At 46.5% G+C, this 24198-nt stretch overlaps 4 protein-coding genes across 9 annotated transcripts in view; 1 reads left to right on the top strand and 3 right to left on the bottom strand.

Moving 5' to 3' along the window:
* Window positions 1-632, bottom strand: part of ppp5c (protein phosphatase 5, catalytic subunit) — a 4716-nt gene extending 4084 nt beyond the window's left edge. The window contains exon 1 of the mRNA XM_037268774.1: window positions 484-632. Coding sequence (XP_037124669.1) covers window positions 484-580 — 97 coding nt within the window. The 5' untranslated portion in view covers window positions 581-632. The remainder of the gene's footprint in view (window positions 1-483) is intronic.
* The window catches only part of LOC119133099 (cyclin-dependent kinase-like 1), a 22360-nt gene extending 1234 nt beyond the window's left edge, over window positions 1-21126 (top strand). The window contains exons 1-16 of one of the 6 annotated variants that reach the window (XM_037268777.1): window positions 591-766; window positions 928-989; window positions 1070-1112; window positions 1660-1768; window positions 10515-10562; window positions 13090-13181; window positions 17991-18105; window positions 18433-18610; window positions 18685-18806; window positions 19204-19276; window positions 19534-19624; window positions 19995-20195; window positions 20256-20338; window positions 20408-20464; window positions 20611-20766; window positions 20869-21126. In XM_037268777.1, the coding sequence (XP_037124672.1) occupies window positions 18443-18610; window positions 18685-18806; window positions 19204-19276; window positions 19534-19624; window positions 19995-20195; window positions 20256-20338; window positions 20408-20464; window positions 20611-20766; window positions 20869-20964 (1047 nt within the window). In that variant the 5' untranslated portion in view covers window positions 591-766; window positions 928-989; window positions 1070-1112; ... (3 more) ...; window positions 17991-18105; window positions 18433-18442 and the 3' untranslated portion in view covers window positions 20965-21126. Of the gene's footprint in view, window positions 1-589; window positions 767-927; window positions 990-1069; window positions 1113-1659; window positions 1769-10514; window positions 10563-13089; window positions 13182-16351; window positions 16988-17990; window positions 18106-18432; window positions 18611-18684; window positions 18807-19203; window positions 19277-19533; window positions 19625-19994; window positions 20196-20255; window positions 20339-20407; window positions 20465-20610; window positions 20767-20868 lie in introns of those variants that run through there. The other 5 variants (XM_037268782.1, XM_037268778.1, XM_037268776.1 and 2 more) reach the window with 5 other exon arrangements.
* Window positions 9548-16108, bottom strand: tgfb1a (transforming growth factor, beta 1a). The gene is made up of 6 exons (XM_037268775.1): window positions 14972-16108; window positions 11096-11380; window positions 10787-11021; window positions 10561-10711; window positions 10306-10416; window positions 9548-10231 (listed from the first exon to the last, which is right to left on the bottom strand). Exons 1-6 carry the CDS (start codon window positions 15300-15302, stop codon window positions 10184-10186), a joined length of 1161 nt encoding a protein of 386 aa, XP_037124670.1. The 5' UTR covers window positions 15303-16108; the 3' UTR covers window positions 9548-10183.
* On the bottom strand, window positions 21119-24198 carry LOC119133096 (cytochrome P450 2F3-like). The gene is made up of 9 exons (XM_037268773.1): window positions 23944-24198; window positions 23614-23776; window positions 23144-23293; window positions 22800-22960; window positions 22487-22666; window positions 22282-22423; window positions 21826-22013; window positions 21610-21751; window positions 21119-21544 (listed from the first exon to the last, which is right to left on the bottom strand). The coding sequence occupies exons 1-9, from the start codon at window positions 24118-24120 to the stop codon at window positions 21363-21365; spliced, it is 1485 nt and encodes a 494-aa protein (XP_037124668.1). The 5' UTR covers window positions 24121-24198; the 3' UTR covers window positions 21119-21362.

The raw sequence follows: 24198 nt of genomic DNA, 5'->3' as shown, positions 1-24198 counted from the left end.
CGTACTGCATTTACGATGTTTAATTGGCCTTTGGTAAAGATAATAATAATATTGGCGAGGAGAGAATGCCGTTGATCACATGATGATTCTGCTTATTTAACGGGAATATTCTAGCAACTTCTACGCGCGGCAGGTAACGTCAATTGTGTCTTGCAAAATCTTGCAAAAACAATCGGTCATGTAGTTTAACGGATCGGGGTCAAAGTGACTGTGAAGTGAACTTGACTTGCACGGGACAATGACTCACGCGGTTTAAGACGAAGTTAGCCGGAGCTAGCCGAGTGGGCTAAGCGCTTTCAGGAGCTCAATGAATGGGCTTCACGCGTTAGCCTGCCTCGCTAGCCTAGCATTACATTGACGTGGGGCTGTGATCTGCGCCGTTTAAAAAGCATCATTAACCCCCTCGACGCGATCGGCTGGGACGCTCTTGTCTGCGTTCGGCCGCTGAAGCGAGCCAACAACTTGACAGCGCTGCCTGCTCACCTTTAAAGTATTTATTGGCCTTCTCCTTGAGTAGCTCGGAATCGTTTACTCCCTCCGCCATCTTCTTCACGCTGCCGTATTCCGACGCATGCGCCATTGACGGACTGTCGCAAAGGTCGCAAAGTTGCTCGTGGTCGAGCCTAACGAGCTTTTGTCTTCTAATGTGTTTATTTTGATTGAACAAGTCAAAATATACTCTAAAACACAACTTCTTAACCAAAACTACAATTAACAATGTTCGCCAACATTACGTAGAACACAAAACACCAAACGACGTAAGTACGTAAGTATTATTGCCATTATTTTTAAGCTAACGTCGATGTTAAATATTATTTATGACATGAAATTGAACTAAAAACCAAAGTTGGCAGTATTTTCCTGTTGTATTTCCTCTTATAAGCCTGTACTGACATGGAAACTTGTCATTGCTTCACTCAATTTCAGAAAGAATGTGAAACATCGCCTAGAACATACAAAATAATAAAAATAAACAACGACTCAAAAAGGTGGGAACTGGTATTGTATTCGTTTATTTTTCGATTGCCCATTCAATTATATTTTAGATGTATATTTTGCTACTAACCAGTAGGGAGCACTATAGACATTCACAAGCGCCTCAGCATTCAGAGGTCAGTTGTTTTCTTTCCAAAGTGTGTGTGTGTATAAAAATGTGTGTGTGTGTGTGTTGATTGATAGGCCCAGTGGACCGTGTGACAACCTAAAACCAAAACCAGCATTCCCCAGCTTTATTTGAGCCAAAGCATGAATTTTACATTACATGCCACACCACCAAACAAAATTGTCATAGATACTGTACTAAAAAATTGAGGATCAATCTCCTCATCGTCTACTTGTTTTCCCAGGCATAGGCATATAGATACATTATTATTATTCAATAAATCACAATTGTCCGACCAATTACGTGTAATTGGATCATAAAACAGTGGTTAGGAATCACTGAACTAAACACAGTATCCTGTATGTGATATATGCTCAGAGTCAACCATTAAAAATGTTCTAGAAAAGTTCTAAGCATACCATTTACTAACATTATTAATTACGAGGGAATATGCGGCTTGAAGTGCTGTGAAATGACACATTCAAAATTATAAAAGAACAAGCCTGAGAACAACAACCAAAAGTACTTCTTCACACATTATTTTGGTCTTCTTCCAGGTGCCTCCAGGCGTGAGGATGTTGCTCGAGAGGTTTCCTGCCATCTGGGCACAGCAGGTGACCTCCGGCCTCCGCAGATGTCAAAGTGAAGAAGACAAACAAAGCGCAGGTGCGCATCCACACAAATGCAGGCACACGTACACTATTTACAAAAGGTCAGGGGGTATTGGGCTTTTGGGTGAAATGTCAGGATGAAGCTAAAATTCCCTTGAAGCCTTTACAGGTTCACAAGTTCAACCTTAAGTATTGTATGTTCATCCTGAAATCTCACCAGAAAGGCCCAAATCCTTAATGTTGTGTACACAGGCACATATACGACACACTGTCGCCTTAAAATAAGTCGTTTGCCAAAAACATAACACAAGCTGAAGCGGAGAGTCTCGCTTTTCCGTGCCAGAGCTCCACTGGACAGACTAATGAGAGTGGCGCCCCGGGAAGAAAAAGGCCACTTTTGATTTAAAAGTTTGCGGCTTACTTCGTTAATGAGGAGCCCATGAAAAGTTTCATAAATTACTGTGACGTGGACGAGTATGGCCCAGTCGGCTCTCCTTGCTCTGACTCACAAAGCAAATCCCGCAGTCGGGAGTAAGAGGCCCGGCAGCCAGGTGAGTCACTCCACGGTGACCCCCCAGTGAACACTCACTAACCCCACCGTGTGAGTTCTCTAACTTTCCCCTAAGCCAGAAAAGCGATGACTCGTGTCTCCGTCCGAGTCATATAACCAGAGGTGGCAAAAGTACTCTCACTCTGAACCTAAGTACAAACTAAATATTGATATAAATATAATAAATATTTAAAAAAGACCCAAGTATGTGCAGTACTGTCTCTGTAAAAGAGGTTAAGGTTAGGCCCAAGTTTTTTTCTTGATGACGTCACAGCGCCCCTTACTGGCGCACTGACAAATTGCCCTTATCTGTGGCCATTTCTGGAACGACAGTATCAGACTTTGGCGACTGGGATGTCCTGAGAGGACTGGATACTATTTTCTTTCCCACTAAATTAAGGTTTCATGATTTCTACATTTCATTCATTTCAAGAGGAAAAATTGATTTTACAAACCGGTAAATTGAGTTTCATGCCTTGGTCACGGGACAAATCATACTAAAAAGTCAAGGTGGTTACTTCCCACCACTTAAGACAGTATAACAGGGCTCCTGTCTATTTTACTCGCGTGTATATATAAATAGACGAAGGTGGGACAGGAGCTGACGTGAGCGCCCGCCCTACGCAAGAGTAAACGCAGACGGTGAGTGGGAGAGACGCCGTAGGAGGGAATTTGGCAAGCCGGGTTAGTGGAGGAGGAAGATCGCTCTCCTCTCCAGCGCGGAGCCTCTGGGGGGGTCCTGAAAAAGTTAAACAAACATAAAGCGAGCCAGCGAACACGGAGACAGGCGAAGGTCGCCGGGAATGTGAGTGACATTCCATGGCCACCGGCCAGCGAAGGATGAGGCCTAAAGGATCGAAGGCGGTATATGTTACATAGGCCTGACGCGGACCTCGGCGCTATTTAAGACCGCAGCCCAATCGTGTTTTCTCTTCAATCCCCCGGGGCGATTTTTCAGCGGCTTCCTCTTCTGAGCTGAAAGATAAGATGAATTTCCCCAAAGTTTACATACTTTAGCGATCCCGACTTATCTTATCGCCGGTTACGCAATCTTAAAAACACCATGCAACAGCCGTTATCAACACTTGCGTGTGTTACCCGTCTTGTTTTTTTGACTTTCTCACTAAAACATTCAAAATATGCGGCACTTGTATAAACCGTGGACGTTTTTCGTTTCGGCAAACTAGATCTTCAAGAAAGTTTTGCGATTAATATTTTCACAATTTGGGAAATGTGTCATTTCCTTTGTAGTGTTCTAGACACGCATGTTGACTCAGGAGCAGTTCATTAGTAATTTTTCTGGAAATCCCATCTCACCGCCATGGCTACCAAATAATAAACCGAATAGCCAGCTAACATTTTAATTATGTCGGGTATTATTGTTGAGTCTCGTCTGATCAAGTAGGTCACCAGTGAGAGCTTCAGCTTTGAAATGTAAACCATGTGTTTTTTTTCTCCCCCCTCCAGTGGGCAGGACTTTAGAAACTAAATTTAACATAAATTAGGAAGAGGGTTTATCGTCTTCCCCGTGTGCTATTTCCTCCTCTATCGCAGACGTTGGGTTCCTGCAGAAGTCTGCATTTTTAGGTCCCCTTTGAGTCATAAATGAATCCATGCGGCCAACCTCCTGTTGATCAGTAAATCAACATCCTGAGGTGACACATTGCACGCTGAGCCGGGGGGGGGGGCACAGCACGGAAATTTCATGTAAGAGGAAAAAGAAATGTGGCGCATTACCTGCCCCGAGAAGTCTGCTGCTGCCCGTTTTTTTTTAATAACCTTTCCACATTTAAATCTGTTTTTTAAAGCCAGTTAAAGAAAGCATAATTTTATTTCGCTCCAAGTTTTTACGGGCGAATGTTGTAAGTAATAAAATGGCTAATTAAAGATGGAGGAGGCGATAAAAGTAGATGACCAATTTCAATATATAGTTTTATAAACAGTACAGCAAATAACACGGTTATTATTACAAAAAAAAAAATTAAAGTCATGCTACGGTTCGTATGGAGTCAAGAAAGGTACCGGGACTACATTTTATTCAAGTTTACAAAAATCTTAGGTTCTAAAATAAACACACACGTGAGTCAGTCACCTCTGTCACAGAGTGGCCTTGTTATAACGAAAGGTAGAAAATGGCAGATAATTAAAGCAAATAAAAAGTAATTGCCCAGGGAAGTGAAAGCGGCCCAGATTCCTTATAAATTAAATTAAGATGGAAAACAATCCTGCCAAATGAGATCAGTTCCAAGCCCGCGCTTGTGGTTATTAGCATAATCAACCACTTTATATTTCCAATCCTTTTTTATTTTACATTTACTTTTTAGTGTGCCTATGTCATCTCCCAGGATTTTTTTTTTTCTTCGCCCCCTCATCTCCTCCTCGCTTCCTTCCCGGCCAGTCACATTCTCACAGACCTCGTGCCGCTCGTCGTCTCCGTCTCGTTGCCATCGCGAGCTTTTCATGTGCACGCGAGGACCGCATCATCTGATGCACACCCCAAACAGGAAATGAGAAACTCAAGCAACTATGTATGAGAATGGAACATACATGAGAAGAAGCTTCTATTTTTTCCCCGTCCAATTCAATTCACACTCTCGCATCCGTCACCAAGGAGCCGCGGGTTTTTTGCGAGGGGTTGTCAAAACAGCTCACTTGGAGTCAGACAGGCCGCTTGGGTGTTTGTTTGCCACCACACCACATAGTCGTACCAAAGTGCCAGACGGGCAACCGGTTAGAGCGGGAATCCCTCGGGATTACCCTTCAAAGCGACGGTGGCGCTTGCCCTTGCGGTCGACCTTTTCGCACGCCGTGTTGTTGCAGCGCGTTTGTTTTACTCGCGGCGCCCTTGAGCATTGCACGCATGGTCTGAGCTTTCCCACAGAGAGGACCACTCGTATCACGATGAGTCAGGGTGTGTGGCTTCACAAGACTACTAGGTTGTATTTTTTTGGGGTCTATAAATCACACTTTTATTTTTTTCCCCCCCATAATTTAGCTGACACTCAGGTGAGTCTTGAGCTCAGACTGGCACCCCAAAGTCCAAGTTCCCCAATTGACATCAGCGCTAATGCTTCCAAAATATTTGCCAACTGTCAAAAGTCGTCGTCATGGCAACCGATGTGTGACATGGCTAGTTAAGCATGGCAAATACGTTATCTTTTTTGTTTTGTATGCCAGCTGTAAGGCACAAATGCAGCTACTGTAAATATCCAGTTTCACACTGACAAACCGTCCAGGATGTGGCGGCGCTGTGTGTGTGTGTGTGTGTGTGTGTGTGTGTGTGTGTGTGTGTGTTGGAGGCGGGGGGGGTTTCCTCTTCCTGTTGTGTTACTGTTGGACTTTCCTGTCAGTTAGTATTAACTACTAATAGAGCTTTGGGTGCCTCCCAGACGCTCCTAAAAGATACTTCTCTTTTTTTTCTTTTTTCTTTCTTCTTAATCTCCAGTCAGTTTGATTCCTTCCAGCGCTGTCTTAGATCACATCCTGTGCTCTTGGGTGGCCAGCAATGGAGATGAGAGAGCAGGTAGACGAGTCGAACACGTGTTCGTCAGATGCGACGTGATTGTTTCCTCGCTCGTCTCATCGAGCGTGTGGGAAAGATGAGCTGTTTGTTGTTGAGGTCTTTTGGTCATGTCTTTTGTCATGAAGAATTTGGGTGACTTCTCACATCTGCGGGAGATGAAGTCGACTCGTTTTCATCAGATTACCACTTTTGGATGTGTAAACTCAACTGTGGCCACTCCCCCCCTTTGTTTATTTAGACAGCGAGCGCCAAAGTGCTGCCCGGCGGCATTACCAAGATGGCTGCCAAATGGCGGGCTTGCGCCAAACATCATCTTGAATTAACTTGACCGCATCGTTTAGAGAGATGTTTGATTTAAAGTGGGGATGGGCGAGGCTTTGGTCTCCAGGGCCGCATTTGGCTTCAAAAAACACAAAGAGCGGCCGGGCCAGTCATGAGCTAAATACACAGCGCCGACCACCAAATCTGAAATTTATGACGGCTGCCCTAAATCGCTCATGTTGGAACAAGAACACGTTTGCTTTTGAATGATTGATTAACTCAAAAAGGTCAAGAACGGATTTAGTTCATCCATCCGTTATCCATCCGGACGGATTTAGCGTGATGCTAAATTCAGCCTTCGCAAAATGTCGCGCTAACGTAGCATTTTGAGTCGCTCCGTTGCGCACCTATGAAGCGAACGTTAAGTCGCGATGGAATTTGTCGGATTCGAAGATGACCATCGACTTTAATCTAGACCGCGATGGAATAGCGCCAAGAGGAATAACTTCATTTTCCCTTGTGGCGTCCCGATCGCAGGAAGTGGGCGTCGAAGGATGACTCAGTGCGTGTACTTTGACCTCCAACGCCCACGACAACACCCTGACACCCCCACCCTCTATAATTAACCGACTCCCCCTCCCCGTCTGAACCTCTTGATGCGCGACCTCGGAGGAGAACGCGTCCCGGGATTATGGCGCTGATGACTCATAGTGACGTCCCCCTACGCCCTTTCTCTGGTAGGGTGGGGAACAGGGGGTCCCGAATCCCCACCGCTTGTTGCAAAATTTGGGGTGGTGGATTTAAACATCGAGAAACGCACATGCAGCTTCAAAGTGTAGTGGAAGGAGGAATGTGGTGTCGATTTGGGAATTCAAAGCTAGCAGGAAGGAGAGGGTGGGGGGTGGTGGTGAAGTAAACCCCTGCCGAGTCTTGTTTTGCTTATTAGTTTTATTCCCTGGAACCTACCATCAACTTGCTCCAAAACTCTGCTCTTGGTGTTTTTTGTGTGCTCTTTGTGAAACACTTTAAGATCCCCACAAGATGTCACCAAATCAAATAAAAGTAGTATCGGTGTCAAAGAAGTCTTTTATGATCTTTGTCTATCCATACATGCAGGTTAAGATAAAAAAAGGAAGATAAATGATCTCCAACCGAAGATCTAGAGTGGACCTGAGGATTTGTTCCAGATATGCGGTCCTTAAAGTCTTAAAGATGCTTCTCTCTCTCTCTTTGTATTGTTTTGCCCGTTGCCCCGGTTACCGGTAGGGCCGCTACCAAGTCCAGACTCGTGTCCATATATCATCATCAATCATTTCGAGTCTCATCCGAGGACGGCTTCAGTCGGATCCCACTTTGGGCCCTCTGAGAGTGGAGGATGTGAAGATCCAGATGTAATTGGTACCTTCCCTTTTTTAGCGAACATGTCTCTCTCACCCCGAGTGAGTCAGAGCAGTTTGTTTTAGAAGCACTCAGGCATACTTTCCCTTTGTACGTCTTTCTCTTTGAAGAGTTTCTCCTTCTTGTGTTTTTACCCCGACAATAATGATGAAGGCAAGCTAAATCCTCGGACAGGAACATTAAGCCCGTATGCGAAGCGTCTCCCGGGCGCATCCGTGTGTGGTCTTTGGGTTCCATCTCACCCTCATTGGAGTTCTCTGCCCCCATCGGCCGCCACGGTTCAAAACTCCCAATGGTGCCTTCAAAGAGCTGCCAAGCTTTTTGGGCCACAGACGTTTGCGAAAAAACTCAAAAGAATAGAAATGCGATGAGACCCCCGATAGAGGTAAACTGCAGGTGTGAGCTACATCAATCAGGGTAATGACAATAAACTAAAAAAAAATAAAAATACACGCACCTGCCATAATATTAGCAACACATTGTTTGGCAATTCTCCGTCAAACATTCAGAGTCTTCTCCTGACCATCTGGGAATCGACTCGCTGAGTGAATTATTATCGTGTTGTTTTGAAGCAAGCTCAAAGCATTCTGGGCAACATGAATGATGCCGCGTTTTTTTTATTTTTTTTTGTTAGCCACCTGTAGCATCAATAGCCACTGGCAAGCAGCTGTATGCAGCAAGACATCAAAGTGTGTTTCTAAGGTTGCACGCGAGCGGGAGTGACTCGACGCCGCTTCGCTTGGGTATCCTCACTCGTTCATCACGTCGAGTCACCAGCGGTGACACAACACCTGCTTGACTCGGATTACGTGGAAACACTTGAGATTTAAGTGTCCCCCCCTGATGTTCTCCACATGCGCGGAATAGGCTAGGTGTCAGCAGTTTTTCAGCAACCCCTCATCAAAATCCAGGAAACGGCTTCTGAGAAATGAGCGATGCCTTCGAGGATGAGCCCACTTGTGTTCCGTTGCCCTCCGGGAGCTTTCCATTGACACCGTGACAGATTTACGTGATCCTCTTCACGTTGCCACGCTTAGTCATCGCATGGGAGAGCTGCGGTACAATTTCAATGTTGTCGTTACCCCCCCCCACCCCCTGAAGCCCCGCCTCCTTAAAAAAACTGCTTGTTTTGCTTGTTGTGGTTTGTTAATGATGCCTTCTTGTCCTTGTAACATACCAATTACATCTACACTGCCAAGGCACCACAGAACATCATGTACCTCGGGGGGCGGTAACAGTTAAAAGCTGGCAACATACCTCGTCTTGTTTAGTTTTAATTTGTTTATCGTCCTCAAAAGCGTTGGCCCGCTCCTGAAGAATTCTGGCCAACTCAGGCTCCTTTTTAAACAAGACTGCACAGATTGTCGTTACCTTGTTAGCCACGCGAAATTATGTAAGTTCCTCGGGGGGTGTTATTAATGTCAACGGGTTCAGTGTTTGTTTTGTTTTTTTCACCCATGTTTCATTTTCCATGTAGTCACAGCCCCTGAATTCTGGGCCGTACCAACGGGTCCGGACCTGCGCTCGTCATTCCCAATCCCGCCTCGTGGGCTGCCGGTAATCCTCAATCATTTTAGGCGCATAGGTGGGGCCCCATTAGGAATGAGGTGCACACACGTTAACATTTTTGCCGTGGCGTGCGTCCAAAGATTTGGTGCCAAGAATGGCGTTGCACATCTAGGAATGTTAGCATTAACCGGGTTATCCGCACACTTTTGGAAATCCAAATGCACAGCGAGTAAAAAACAACAACAATGTAGCTCAACACATACACAAGTACACTTGTAAAATCAGTGTTTATTTCTTTTTGTATATTTACAAAATCTTGAAATATGCAGCATTTTTTTTGCTTTATTCCTAAAATACCTCTTTGTTGTTTTTATGTGGAACCCATCCTCGGACTTCCGAAAGGCACATTTTTTGTAACGCCCTTAAGTGCCATTAGATGGCGCTAAAGCCCTGACTAGTAAAAAAATAGTAATAGAGTCAAAGGAAATACGTGATACATCGCAACTTGGGAGGTCTCGTTATTGCTTGACGAAAAAAAAGTCCTTTATAAGGCATTTATTTGAAAGAATTACTATTCGGGTGTTTTGTTATTGATAGGTTGCGGTGTATTTGCAGTTGAATTTTTGGGGTCGCTTCACAATTTTCACAATCAGTCTCGTAAAGGGGGGGATGACTATAGTGCAAAAAAAAAAAAGTTTCAGATAAAAGACAAAGGCAGTAATAGAAACTACGGCGTCAACTTAAGTCTATTTGCGACCGCACGGAAAAAGCTTCATTTGCATAAGCTGACATTCATTCATAGAAAGCGACCAAAGATATCAGAAAACACTTTAAACAGACGGAAAAACAAAGTCAAAATCAGTCGGAGGGAGTTTCTCTCATCCCTCGTGCGCCGTCCGTGCCTGCTGTCCTTTGTAAACACACCTGCCGCAACGGGAAACCCCCAAGAACAACAGCAGCTGTTTTCCATGCCTCCAGCTACATGACCTCGGTGGCAAACATCTCTCGTCCCATCCGCGTCGCCCACGTGACACTTGTCCGTCCCAAAATAAATTAAAAAAAAAAAAGTATACACAGTAATGACATCAATGGAAGGCGAATCACGCCGCGATTCCAACATGGCTGACTTCCACCGGAGCTCCTGCTCGTATCTCCTTTTCACCATCAGTGTTCCTAAAGTGAGCTTCTTCCGTGTCATTTCCAAGTCTTGCCATTTTATTTTTATTTTTTTAGCTACACTTGCAGGACTTGACAATCATGTTAGAAAGCTGCTCCACCTAAAATCCAAAAGAACCCGTTAAGAACAACGCTAGGGTGTTCTGCTACGTTAAAAAGCGTCGCGCGGACTGACCTTGTGTTGCCTGCCGACGTAGTAGAGAATCGGAAGGGGCTCCAGCGCCTGGGGGACGCAGCACGGCTGGGCCGACGCTCCCGGGTTGTGGTGCTTGTACAGGGCCAGAATCTGATGGCAAGGGAAATTGATTTCTACAGCGCCGTTCAGCCGAATTCTTTTTTTTAAAACTCGTAGAGGTCTCTAATTGCCGGCGTTTTCATTCGCAGAGAGATGAGCAATCACGAGGGAACAGCTTCTGCCGTCGCTTCCTACCTGTGAGTATTTGTTCTCAGCGTTCCAGATGTAGGTGCAGGATCCCATGCAGTAGTTGGCGTGGTAACCGGTCGGCCGGTGGATCCACTTCCAGCCCAAGTCTTTCCTGAAGTCGATGTAGAGGCTCCTCACGCAGCAAGTTTCGGTCTGACTGTATTAGAAACAAAGGCTTATTGTAAGATTTGATTTCGCAACTTTTTTTTTTAAACTCTATAGAACAACTTACGCCGAGCAGGTGTCTCGCGTGTCCGTCGAGCGTCTTTTCCGCGAGTTAAGATGGCCGCTGACGCTTTGTGGGATAGACATGGTCAAGATGAAGGGCGGCTGCTGGGTCTTCTGCTTTAACGCTGCGACGTCGCTTCGGTCGGCGTCGATCCCCGAGATGGAAAAGCTAAAAGTGGCGTCGGGGCTCCTCTGGCTGCATTCGCAGAAGAGACGAAGTTCGAATCCCTGCGCGTCCTCTGCCGAGACAAACATTCAGATCCAAATTTGCCCTAAAATTGGCCAATCGAGTCAAGCCGTGTCTCAAACTGACCTTTGCCTTGGAGCCAGTCCTGTAAAGTCTCGGTGACATCAAACGAGAGCCACTTGTCCTTCCACTGGTTGGTGATGAAGCGGGACCCCAGGTATCGGGCCGCCGGGCCCACGCCACGGTACAGCTCCACTCGTTCCTCGCTGGGTATGGTGGGCTGCTTGATGAGCATCCGCAGCTCGGCCGTGGTCAGCAGGCGACCGTCTCCCACGCTTTTCCGAATATCCGAGATGTTGAACGGTAGCGAGACGTTTTTGAAGTTCTTGGTGGTCTCTGAGTAGTTATTTGCTGCCGGATTGAAAAGAAAAAAACGGTCCCTTTAATTACGGTGTACGATCCCCGATCAACGTGAAGTCCAGTAACAATGGGTTCAAGTAACACGGCTATATTCATCTGCCCCGTCGTAAAGATTCATGTGTTTACCTTATGATGTTCACCGAAGGGTTCAAATGTGCGCATTACATAACATAACTGTTTTTTCATCGCCAATGTCTTTCCCAGCTGCGCACACACATTAGCAAAATTGAATAAGTGCACGCTTGCCGAGCGTAATGGCAGCCAAATAGGAATCGATTCCACAATGTTGAGCGGAAAGAAAAAGGGATTTGTTTTCATACTTTTATTTTTTTGGGGGTTGGGGGGGGCGACCCCCATTCCTCCCTGCTTCCCCTCAGAGGCCGACGTAATACAGAACCGTACAATAAATCAGGGGTGTCCAAAATTTGCAGTCACCTATATGTTTTTTTAAATTTCATGTAAACAAAATTTGACTTGGTAAATGCTAAGATTATTTAAAAATAAATAAATAAATGCTAAGATTATTATTATTTTTTTTAATAATTTTACCAGTGATGACCTACTTCATCTTGAATTGTGCGCCTCCCTCTTTTGCCCATTTTTCCTGCAGTGAAAAAAAAGGTTGCCATAAATTTGAAAGGATGACACTAAGCCTAAATGGGTGACTCTGGAAGGCAGAAGAAGAAGAATGTACGTGGGATTAGTAGTGAAGTAAAGGAGGGTTGCAAAGGTGGGTGGGAACGGGGGTGGGGGGGTTGGAATGTTTATCGATGCTGCTCGGTCTTGGCCCGCGCCCCGAATCCTCTATTTTGCTCGCGAATGCCAAAGCTATGATTCTCTCCTCTCCTCGTTTCACGCATACTTTCCGGACTTGGATAGGAGCCGTACCACGATCGCAGGTCCACGTCTTGTGCAAGACTTTTTACCAGAATTTGCGCTGGCGCTCTGACACGAACACGCGAGTCCAGAAGGCCCGAAAGAAACCGACGGCTCGTGAGGGGAAACCAGATGACATTTTGGCAGGCGCCGCCCTTGCCAGAGGAGAAAGCGAGCGATAATTGAGTCAAGTGAGATAAATGTGCCAAGGGTTAGAGAAGTGAAGTGAAACAGGAAGTGAAGTCACTTCTACTCAGAGGACTGCGGTCCGGTCTTCACTTCTACTTTTTAATTAACAAATCAGACCTTTGATTGAACTTCTCCCGTCACATGATTTGTTATGCACTACTCTCTCTTACTTACACATATGTGCCATCCGCCAAAAAAAAAAAACCTAACAAACACATGCACACACACGCACACAGGTGCTTGGGTATGGGAGGTTGTGAGCACTGATCCGCAGGTAAGCCGAGGGACAGCTGTTGTGACAGGCAGGCATGCAGCTCTGTAATTACCAGTGGAAAGAAATAGATTCCAGCAGGCGGCTCAACCCTCACCCATCACCTCACCCCCTGCTCCCCAATTCACTCCCAGACATCACATAGTATGATATCTATGCCAAAAAAATAATTAGTTTCTTCTCATCTTTTGCAATTTCCTTGTGTTCACGCCCACTACGGCGCAAACATACCTTTTTTAAATGTATTAATACCTACACTGTTTTTGTAATCTAATAAAAACAATGTTTAATGAACTTAGTAACAACTGGGATGTATCTTTGGACTAGGACTAGAAGGATAATATATATATTTTTTTTTTTACAGAAGAATCCTGAACTAAAAAAAAAAAGGAAGGGCCGTTGAAAACATCCTGGAAATGAAATGAAAGCGGACTTCGTCGACGCCGCGAGCGAGAGGTGAGTTCTCAAATTAAAGTAATGGCTAAGTATCTTTTGCATTTTGGGTAGGACGCGTTTTGTTTTCATTTCTGCCGGCTTCCTTGTTTTTCAGTCCTGTCGCTTCTTGATTGCCGACATTCATTTTCACACCACAACTCGCAGGATCATGAATTTGCTTGGCTTGATAAAATACTAGCTTTAGAAAATCCTTATTTGTGTAGTCTCATAAAAACCAAGTCAAAGTGGACGTTTTGCCAAATCCGACTTGATCTGAGTCCCACGCCCTCCCCGTGTTGAAACACAAACTAAAACGATTACATCCTGAAATTCGCATCCCTGAGAATGGTGTGTGTGGAAAGTGTTAGTCATCCAGTAAAAAAAAAAAAAAAATTGAAAAAAAGGGAGAGTTGATGAAAAGAACAGAGAGACGTTAGCTGGTGTCCCACGCCCGTGTTTTTTTTTTCTTTTAACAATTACAAAATATTCCTCCTCACGTCCTCTCATGCGGCTGACCGGGGTCAAGCGCGAGCCAACGAGAACCAAAAGGGTTTGTTTGAAAAGGAAGCCGGGCCGAGGCTTGTTCTCTGGCATTCCGCTCTCCACGGGCACCGGACCTGAGTCACCCTTGAGATCTCTGCGGCCATCAGCCCGCCTTCCTTCCTGCCAAGCTAGCCCGTCACGCTCGCCAACGTGCGAGCGCGCTGATAGCCCGCTCAGGAAGCCCGGCGAGGAGGAGGAATGACCCGGAAGGTTGAGGGCCGAGAAGTCAAGTAGTAGTTATCTGTACTTTCTTTCCTTCGTCCTCACCAATTATGAAACGTCTTTGGTGAATGACAATCATGGAAAGAGTCCATAAAAAGCCGTGATGGAGAGCAAGTGACAGGATATGCGAGGGAGAACCTGACGCTCGAGTTACAGGAAACCCAAAATCCCTCAGGAGAAAATGAAAGGGGGAATGAAGCCGGGTGAAAGAGTGCACGTCATGTCTTCATTTCCCCACTCTGCTCTTTTCCATTCGAGCCCTTGCTCGAAAAAAAAAAAAAAAAAAAAGAGCTCATTTTTTAAAAGCGCCTTTGTTTTCCTTCTGGATGGAGGTTTTCGTTTGAAGTGGTGGAGAAGGGAGGCAAAAGTGGACGCGCCATGACGCATACAAACAAAGGAAGATGTGTTTATGGTCAAAGATTGCGAGGCCAGATGCTTGGTGGTGCTAACATGTAGAGCGTGTCATCATGTTGGGTGGAGATCAGAAGATCCTTTACGGGCCAAATTGCGCTTGAATCGTCGCCATCTCACATGAGGTGCTTGCGTTGAAATGCGAATATTCGACCAGATGCTCCATGATGACACTTGGAATCATTTGATAGATTTAGCACATTTTTGAACATTGATAAGACAAGATTTTTAACTTCCCTAGGCACGTGTGTGGAGTTAAAAAAAAAAAATTACACCCAAAATTGTTTTTTTTGTTAGCTATCTGGCAGGATGAGGCAAAAACTCAATTCTTCATTACGCGAGCACAAAATAATTTAAAATGGACGGTTTTAAATCAAATTTATGTCCTGATTAAGTGAGATATTTTAGAGGGCGCTATATAGAGCAAATTTTCTTTTGTAAGCAAAACAAGGTGCAAAAGTAAATTTTGAGATAAATGGTCACTTGTAAAGTCATGTGGTTGAAGCTAATTCGAATTTCATGACCACCAAGTCAAAGTCAAGTCATTCGGAAACTTTAGCCAAGCGAATCCCTCGTCCCGAAACCTTTGTCCGTCAGTCGTCTTTGATGAAGACCAAGAGGAAGGTTGTACTCACTGGTCATGTTAAACTTGTGGAGCACCTTGGCAAAGTACTCCTCCTCCTCTTGCTCCGTGGAGATGTTGGTCTGGCCCTGGGCCTGCTGCTCCCTCAGCATCTCCTTGGTGCTGTTGTAGAGCGACATCAGCGTGGAGGGGATCTCCTCCTCGTCCCCCTCCTGGTCCTCCTCGGGCTCCTTGGGTAGACGCAACTTGCTGAGGATCTGACTCCTGATGGCCTCGATGCGCTTCTTCTTCACCATCTCCAAATCCAGAGTCTTGCACGTGGACATGCTGCTCCCTCGGGCCACCGTGTAGACGGCCACCGCGATCAGGAGGGCCAGCTTCATGGCGCGCCGCTGGAGATGTGCCTCGGCCGAGTCCCGCCTCCGCGCTTCCCTCCCGGCGGGCCTGGAGACCTCGGATGAAGTGATTCACAGGTGGAACGGGGCGGCTGACGCAAGGTGTTTACCCTCAAGTGGGTGGGGGGAGAACAATTAAAGCAGTGTGGAGAGTCTCGGAGGTTCTGGACTGTGAATGGCTCCTAACATTTGGGTCTTCTGAAGGGCGGGCTGCTGGAAGCCCCTGACTCAGCAAGGCCGCTGGTAGCACAATGACGCGTGAGCTGTCAAAAGCCTCGCACTCACCCACAAGCAGACTCCAATATTTGGATAACCTCCGCACGTAACCTCTACTCGGACCTTCTCCTTGCGGACGGCCGCCCTCCCTCCATGTGTCGTTTCAGCGTCGTCAGGCTCGCCAGGCAGTTTCTCTTCACATGTTCTTTTCAAAAACACTCAGCCAAGCAAAAAAAAAGAAAAAAAAAAGAAAACACCACTTCCTCTGCTCTTCAACACAACCCGGGGACTCTGATGACCGAAATAGGGAGCCCAGAAATGGCCGCTCGGACGAGCTGGTTTGTTTTAAAAGTCACTCACAAGCTGGCATGGAAGTCACCACGGATCTTCTCCCTTTTTTGAGCAACAAACATGTGACCTGGCCGCAGCTTCACGTACATCCTCCGTGGCAGTGGCTGAAAAAACGCTCGTTCCCCGAACTTTGACACACCTTCTCCTCCAGACTCAGCAGCACCACTGGGGGTATGGGGGGGCGTCCGTGCGTGTCCTCCGTCTATCCATGCGTTTGGCTTTCACCTCCGTTTTGTTGCATCTCCGCCTCCCCCGTGACACGGCTCCCTCAACACGCCTCTTTTTTCTTTTTTACGAAAAGGGGGGGGGGGGGGTAACAACTTTCTGCCTCTGTCACAACTTGCCTGTGACAAAGTGATTTGTAGGATCTTAGCTCAGCTAACTTTTCACCCCACCCTCCGCCTCCTCTCACTCGCGAAGCCTTTTCTGGTTCCTCGTCTAATCGAGCGCAGAGCTCTCCGCCCAGGAAATGAGGCTAACTGTTGCAGCGTGAAACATCTGCTCTGCTGTCTGCTGCCTTCTAGTGCACATTGAAGACTTTTTAATGAATGCTTGGCATTCGCGTCGGCATCGGCTGCCCACACCACACCAGGTTTGTCTGTGGGTCAGCCTCATGACTGACATGTCAACAAGCTGTGCACAGTGCCGGCGTCACAGCGACTGACCACCACATTTAGCCCATGCCTGTGAAAGTTCAACGTCTGCCAGGCCGGAGAGCTTAAAGGCCCCGATCTAAGAGCTGGAGCTTTCTGGAGCGATGATACTGCTTCATCATCTTCTATTGGTTTTGACTTTGACGTAGGTTTTCCGCCTACCAGTCGAAGAAACAAGCCACTTTTATCCATTTGAGTTGTAAATGACCCATAAAAGTAACCAGTGAGCATTTCATAAAGTGATTCATCACGGAAGCAGAGCAACTCAATCGACTTTGAAGGACATGCTGTGACCGCCTGGGCCTCCGCCACTGTTTGATGTGGCACTTTGCGGAGGCAAGACCGGTCTGGGCTAGCTGCCTTTTCCCATGAGTGTCACTTGTCATCTCGCCACTGTTAAAGAATGAGCCATTCATCGGAGGCCGACACTGAAAGGGGATCTTTAGCGGCGAGGTAGGCGAGACAAAATCCCCTAAAACATCCACTGTAACACAAACTGAAAGACAAAGCTCAGACACACATTTCCACTGAGTCAACAGATGATGCGTGCCAGTAAACAAATGACTGCCTGTCCGTCCCATCGAAACCATGTGTGATGATATAATTTTAGATCTAATGTTGATATAATGATATAATATTGTTCGGTATAATTAAGTCTTCTTAACTGTCTTATTAGAAAACAAATAAATCGATCGATAACATTTAGGACATCCACACAATAATGCCTATCAATTTTTACAGTGAGGACAACTCACTAAAAGTACTTAATTATCAGTTGCACATGATTCAAATGTGGAAAATTGCTGAAATGTTCTGTTCTTCTCATTAAAAATATTAAAATAATATATATATGTTGGTTTAATAATAATAAGATTATTATTATTATTATATGTTGGTTTAACACATATATTAGTTATGTGTAGGCTATATACTTGTTAGATTTAATCCGTTGTTTTTGTTACGTCTTTGTGTACGTGTGTGGTCATATGCTGCCCCCTAGTGGAAGAAAGGTTTAGGGTTAGCACCTCCTGTTTTGCTGTGCCGGATTTAGCACGAGTCGTTTATGTTTCTCTGGCTGGACGGATCAAATTAAATGATAGTTAAAAAAAAAAAGTCAAAACAGATAATTAATGTTATGTTCAAAATGTGTTGTCTAAGTTGTCCTCCAATTCTGGATTTGCTCACATATTCTGCAGTTTTTTAATAACCCCGTGTTCAAAATTTGTTTTCATAACGAGTCGTATTTCACGCTAAAAACAAACAGCAACAGCGACTAATACTCGCAAAACGATGTTTTCGAAGCTCCGTCAGTCTGCCGTCTGTCTCCATGGTTACCACGCAAACAACGACATGAATGGTAGCGTTACGCCTCTTGTCGCGCATTCTGCGTTGTTTCTAGGAAGCACCCCCCCCCCCCCCCCTCTCCAAACTGTTTGTCACTTTTTTTTTTTTTTAGTGTCTGCATTGACGGAGACGAAGAAAACTTATTCAAGTGTCTGAAGGACGTCGAGAAGCGGACGGTGCAGATAGTGACAGCCGCGCACATCTCACCGCTGAGTCGTCCGTCCATGGTGAGTGCACATTTAAACCTTGTCCGTTCTATATCGGCCATTATATGTGTCTGTTATTTCCAACTTCAGCTCCGTTCTGTTCACGGCAAGTCTTACTGATGACTTTGGACCAGTTGCAATCCATGAAAAGTATGTAAAAAAAAAAAATTGACACGGGAACCAACCTCATGTAATATTGTTAGTTTCCAAAACAGGCATTTAATGACAAACAATATTTTAATTTTGTTTAAAAATTGGAGGGAATTTCAAGATTTCAATTTTCTGCTCTCTTATCAATGCACCGAGATGAAGTATGCCAACATTTTAATCACCTTTTTCCTCCCTCAGTCACTGCCCAATGGAGAAATACGAGAAACTGGCCAAAATCGGAGAAGGCTCTTACGGCGTGGTGTTCAAGTGCAGAAACAGAGACACCGACCAAATTGTGGCCATCAAGAAGTTTGTGGAATCCGAAGACGATCCCATGATCAAGAAAATTGCGCTGAGGGAAATTCGCATGCTGAAGGTGAGCGAATGACCTGGTGGTTGACCTTACACAGTCCGCCTTGCTTGACGCTGCGTCCTCTGCTTGTCCTGCAGCAGCTGAAACACATCAACCTGGTCAACCTGCTGGAGGTGTTCCGCAGGAAACGACGCCTCCACTTGGTCTTTGAGTTCTGTGAGCAGACGGTCCTCAACGAGCTGGAAAAACACCCTCGCGGGTGAGCAATGAGCACATTTTTTTTTTTAGGATTTAGTTAAAATTATTTCGCCCCAGCCCGAAAGCCTTTAAAGTCAAAAGTCTGGCCGCCGCTACGTCACGAAGGTCATTGGTTGTCTCATCGTTTGCAACCTACACTCGAGTGTGCACGGAAACCCGTTGACGTAAACTGACGTCACCCAACGGTCAGCTGCTTCAGGCGGCCTGACCTTTTTTTCCTCCACGAGGCCACGCGGCAGAAATCGTAGCCGCTCGTAGGGATGGGCTGAGGGTTACCATGACAGCGGCATTGGATATACTCTATCAATATTTCCATATCAGGCATCAGTCAAATTTTGTTCCATGTCGATGCTGAATAAAAGTTGGGCGTCAACATTCCTTGTGCTCTCCTTCCACAGTGTTCCAGAGGCCCAGCTGAAGAGCATCGTCTGGCAGACGCTACAAGCCGTCAACTTCTGCCACAAGCACAACGTCAGTAAAATCTACGAAATACCTTATGATATGCGTTATGATTTTTTTTGTTACCCTACCACCCCCAGACACAATTTAAATTGAACTTCTTATGAGCAAAGATGGGAGTCGTCACATAGAGCAATTTAAGTCTTACTCAAGTCATGTGACCCCAGCTCAGGTCATTGGCCAGTGTGTGTATAAAAAGCGCAGTGTGTACGTTGCGCGGTGTTGAGTGTCGGCGCTAACGTGAGCCGTGCCTCGTGTTTGTGTTGCAGTGCATCCACCGCGACGTCAAGCCCGAGAACATCCTCATCACCAAGGCCGGCGTCATCAAGTTGTGCGACTTTGGCTTCGCTCGCATTCTCAGTGGGTCCATTGCGTGTGTGCGCGGGTGTGCGTGCATTTACCGACTCTCATGACTTATTCAGCACCGCCTCCTCGCTTTCAATGCCTCGCCCCGAGTCAATTAGCGCGACCCGGCGAGCCGTCCCGTGTTGGGTTTCCATATGTGCTGTCACGCTCGGGAGGCCTTGTAATCCCTCCACAATCTTGTCTTATTTAGTGCTCACCATGAACATAAGCTCACGTGGCCCGTCAAAGCAGGCGTTTGAAAACGACCTCCCAATCACGCTATTCTTTTTTTCCAAGATCACATCTGTCCCAAAAATTTGAGAAGACCTCACAATCGTTGTCAGGAATTTGCTTTTATGTGTCTTCCGTGGTCTTGTGCGCTCAGCGGGCCCAGAGGACGACTACACGGACTACGTGGCGACCCGCTGGTACCGGGCCCCTGAGCTACTGGTGGGGGACACTCAGTACGGCCCCCCCGTGGACGTGTGGGCGGTGGGCTGCGTCTTCGCCGAGCTGCTGAGCGGGAATCCGCTCTGGCCGGGGAAGTCCGACGTGGACCAGCTCTACCTCATCCGCAGAACTCTCGGTACGCCGCCAAGATTCCGCGCGTGAGGCCGCGAAATGACCTTTACGACCTTGGTCGCAGGGGACCTCATCCCTCGACACCAGCAGGTGTTCCGGTCCAACGTTTTCTTCAGCGGAGTCAGTATTCCCGAACCTGACACCACGGTACGAGTCACGTCTGCGCCGAAGCTTTGTTTTAAGGAGCGCCGATGTTATCATTCTTCTTATGAATAGGAAACTCTGGAAAAGCGATTCTCTGGCGCGTCACCCCTGGCTCTTCAAGTCATGAAGGTATGTCCACATTTTCCACACTCCCTGGACTGGTCACACACACTCACATTTGGACAATTTTGTCTGAACCCGACAAACCTTTCAATGTACTTCCTTGATACCGATTCCTGTACCACACCGTTCTATGTATTAGTCTTTGTGCGTAGGCGTGCGCGGTGATGGATCCCTCGCTCAGGCTGTCGTGCGAGGAACTGCTGGCGCTACCTTACATCCACGAGGAAGGCGGCGCCGGCTGGCCCCGCGACGCCGAACAACGGCCCCCGAGACGCCATGACAAAGGCGCCCGTCGCAGACAGACAGGAGTGAGACTCGCGGAAATAGACCAAGGCTTCTCAAAATGTTTCAGTCCGGGGAACACCAAAATCCAACTTCCGATGACCTCATTTCTCTTTGTGTGTTTCTAGGCTCAATACTTGCCCCAGTTAACCAACAGCAACATGTCGCCGGCGCCGGATGTCAAGAAGCCCGCGAAGCACAAATATCACCTGCCCAACATTTAGCCAATAACCAGCAGACATTTTGTGTGGGAGTGGCGGTTCGGTCCGGTAACGCTTACGACACCAAGCTGTAGTTTTGAAAATTATTTGTATAGTTACATAGTATGCATATATATAGTTTTCAAAGTAAACATTATCATCTTTATAAAAGCAGATTTCTCAATAGATGTGCTGCCATTTTGTTTGTAGCATGACATTTCCAAGTCACGTTCATTACTTGTGAGATTCCAACTTTCTTTCCTTAAAAATAGACTCATTTTGCATTCCTATAATAAGTCTACACACGTCAGGATCATGACGAAAGATTTCTCTACGGACCCAACAAATTTGACAATTGTGATAAAGATGACTAGCGATATCTCTTATTGGCTGGTTAAGGATGCGCCCGGCCGGCGTAGATCTCAGCGCGGCGTGGCGATGATCTGGTGTCGTCGCGGTGTGTTGGCGAAGCTGCTGTACTCCGGGGTCAGGTCCAGGCTGTCTGGACCGCCCGGGCAGGAGAAGCTAAAATGTTGCAGCAGGGACACCAGGAAGATGAACAGTTCCATGCGAGCCAGAGACTCCCCCACGCAAGCTCGTTTTCCTGGAAAGACATGTGGTAACAACATTTAAAAAATAATAATCTGACACCTCGAACCACACACATACCAGCTGAAAAGGGCATAAACGCCGGGTTCTTCTTAAAGTTGCCGTTGCGGTCCAGGAAGTGTTGCGGATTGAAGGACTGGGGCTCGGCCCACTGCGTCTGGTCTTTCAGCACAGAGTGCAACAGTGGCACGATGATGGTGTTCTGTTGACGACCCGACAGACATCCAAACAACCGGAACCCAACTTGGGGATTGTGGACTGCGCGGCGAGGACTACCTTGGGAATGGTGTAACCTCGGAAGGAGACGTCCCACAGCGTGTAGTGCGGCAAGCTGAACGGGACGATGTCCAGAAAGCGCTGCACCTCGTGGATGACGGCGTCCGTGAAGGGCATGGACTTCCTGTCCTCCATGTAGACGCAGCGCTCTCGGCCAATGATGTCGTCGATCTCCTGCTGCATTTTCTCTGTGCAGGGCAATACAAAAAATAACAAACACAATTTCTAGTGTCAGTCTAATCTGTGTCCATTTTCCTTGCTATTTTTAGACGCACCAGAAAATCTCAAGCTCATGATGACAGGTAAGAGAACTTCTCGTTACCCTCAAAAGTCATTTCAAACTTGTCATCAAAGAAAGCAGTCTAAAGGTCAAACTCCTTCAAGAACCAACAAGTGTCCCAACTTTTTTTACAGATCATATTTTTGGGGTTTCGTTGTCTTTGCGGGAGCCTGAACCTTGTATTTCTGGATTTTTGATGAGCACGCTGAGCGCATATCGCATGGTGGAGCCCGTGGTTTCGGTTCCCGCCAAGAAGAGATTCATGACTGTGGCCACCAGGTTCTCGTAGAAGAACTCTGTGGACTCGTTGTCCTTCTCCTGCGGGAATACATTTAGTCAGAAGCCCATTTGTTGTATTCGGTCCTTTCTGTTCTTTCTGACCTGTTGGATGCGGTTGAGGAAGCAGTCGATGTAGTCTCGAGGCGGCGCGGAGGGCTCGAGGGAGTCTTGGTGCTGCTGGATCTTCTTCTTGATAAAAGATCTTATCACCTCCATGTGGCCAAATACCTTGTGCTGTCGACCGGGAAGGTGCTCGGTCAGCCATGGGAAAACGTTGTACATCTGTGGAAGGAGACGGTCGTTTAAATATTTAACACTAAGTACACCAAAAAAAAAATGATATCAAGCTTTCGGGGGAGATTTTAAAATAAATCTGTGTGTTTTTTTTCCCAGGGGATATGATAGTCTCACCCACCTGCCCACGAGGGCTGGCCAAAAACTGCACCATTTCCGAAATGATGGCCAACAGCCGCAGGAAGTCATCGTCCTCGTAGTCGAAGCGTTGGCCAAACACCAGGCAGCAAATCACATTGGACACACTGCAGCTCAGCAGGAATGAAGGGTCAAAGGGTGCAGCTGCAGAGGGCAAATAAAATAAGGCACTGAGGGAAATGCAACAACATGGACTTCACACGCTGATGACATCGTCAGAGGCAAACAAACTCTCTGTAGTATGCAAGGAATGCATTTGTTTTGTTTTTTTATTCCAGATGGAGAACCACGCAGTCAGATTTTCACAGAGTGGAGCTCCAAAGGTACCTTTTTGAGTCTCAATGTTTGCCCTCATGTGTTGGCTCTCCTCTTGGATCCACTCCTCCATTCCTTTGCGACCCATTCCGAAATCTCGGAGTGTGGTCAGGGTGAAACGGCGCAGCTGACGCCAACGCTCGCCGTTTGAGATGCCCAAACCTGACAAAAGAAAAAAACAACCATTGGAAAAAGGTTTTTTTATCAGGCTGTTTTGAGGTAAAAACATTTGACTTGTTTCAAGCCCTTATTTCCCTTTAGAAATCTTTTGTTTACATTTATCATGAAGCTATTTGTAAATGCTGACAAATGCCACAAGATGGCAGCAAAACACTTTTCCAAGTGGACAATGCAATAACTTAATCCTCCTCCCCTCAGCTCAATCGTCCTTGGCACCAAGATGGCGCTAACTAAAGCAACATTTCATATTTTGAGACTATTTCTCACATGGGATGAAATTAAACCTATAGTGCAGCCCTCACCGTAGCCTTTGGTGGCTTTGACGAGAAAGGGCAACTGCATTCTGCCGGTGAAGTCGTCGGCCTGATCCACCAGCGCCTCTTTGACGGTCTCGTAACCCACCAGGACCACCGCGCGCTGCCTGCCCAGGTGCACTGTCATCACCGGGCCGTATTTTTCACTCAGCTGGAAAAAGACCAGCGACAATTATGTTGTCTGTCTACATGTGTTGCTCCACCGTTTGTTTTCAAATATCCATTGCCGCATTATGCCGTTTTGCATTGTTTGTTAGCATCAGGCTAATTGATTACTGTATTTTCAAAATTGAGTTTGGTGTTGCCAAAGTGTCTCACCTTAAGGAAGCTTTTAAAAGGAACGTGTTTGTCTATTTGTGGCAGGTTTCCTATGAGAGGCAACGCAAGCGGGCCAGGAGGAAGACCACCCTTCTCGCCGCTCTTGTTCTTCTTGTGAAGTAACAAGAGTAGAGCCAGCAGGACCCCGAGCAGCAAAAAGGCCACGGAAATATCCATGATGAACGCTCACACAGACGGCAGGAGATTTCTCATCTGGGACATGCAGGAGGAACCAGTCAGGTTGGTTACGTGACT

This window comes from Syngnathus acus, chromosome 13 (genome assembly GCF_901709675.1).
Source record: "Syngnathus acus chromosome 13, fSynAcu1.2, whole genome shotgun sequence".
In the NCBI taxonomy this organism is placed as follows: domain Eukaryota; kingdom Metazoa; phylum Chordata; class Actinopteri; order Syngnathiformes; family Syngnathidae; genus Syngnathus; species Syngnathus acus.
The sequence above is the reverse complement of the archived record's forward strand: the minus strand, read 5'-3'. Positions and strand labels throughout refer to the sequence as shown.

Bases quoted from the DNA above. Each gene is read 5' to 3' on its own strand.
- tgfb1a (XM_037268775.1), bottom strand. From the start codon at position 15,302: ATGAAGCTGGCCCTCCTGATCGCGGTGGCCGTCTACACGGTGGCCCGA. The intron at 10,712-10,786 runs GTAAGTTGTTCT...TTTCTAATACAG, and splicing joins ACGCGAGACACCTGCTCGGC to TCAGACCGAAACTTGCTGCG. The intron at 10,417-10,560 runs GTAGGAAGCGAC...CCTTGCCATCAG, and splicing joins CTGAGAACAAATACTCACAG to ATTCTGGCCCTGTACAAGCA.
- LOC119133096 (XM_037268773.1), bottom strand. From the start codon at position 24,120: ATGGATATTTCCGTGGCCTTTTTGCTGCTCGGGGTCCTGCTGGCTCTA. The intron at 22,667-22,799 runs GTGGGTGAGACT...CTCCTTCCACAG, and splicing joins TGGCCAGCCCTCGTGGGCAG to ATGTACAACGTTTTCCCATG. The intron at 22,014-22,281 runs GTTCAGGCTCCC...TGCCCTGCACAG, and splicing joins CAAAAATCCAGAAATACAAG to AGAAAATGCAGCAGGAGATC.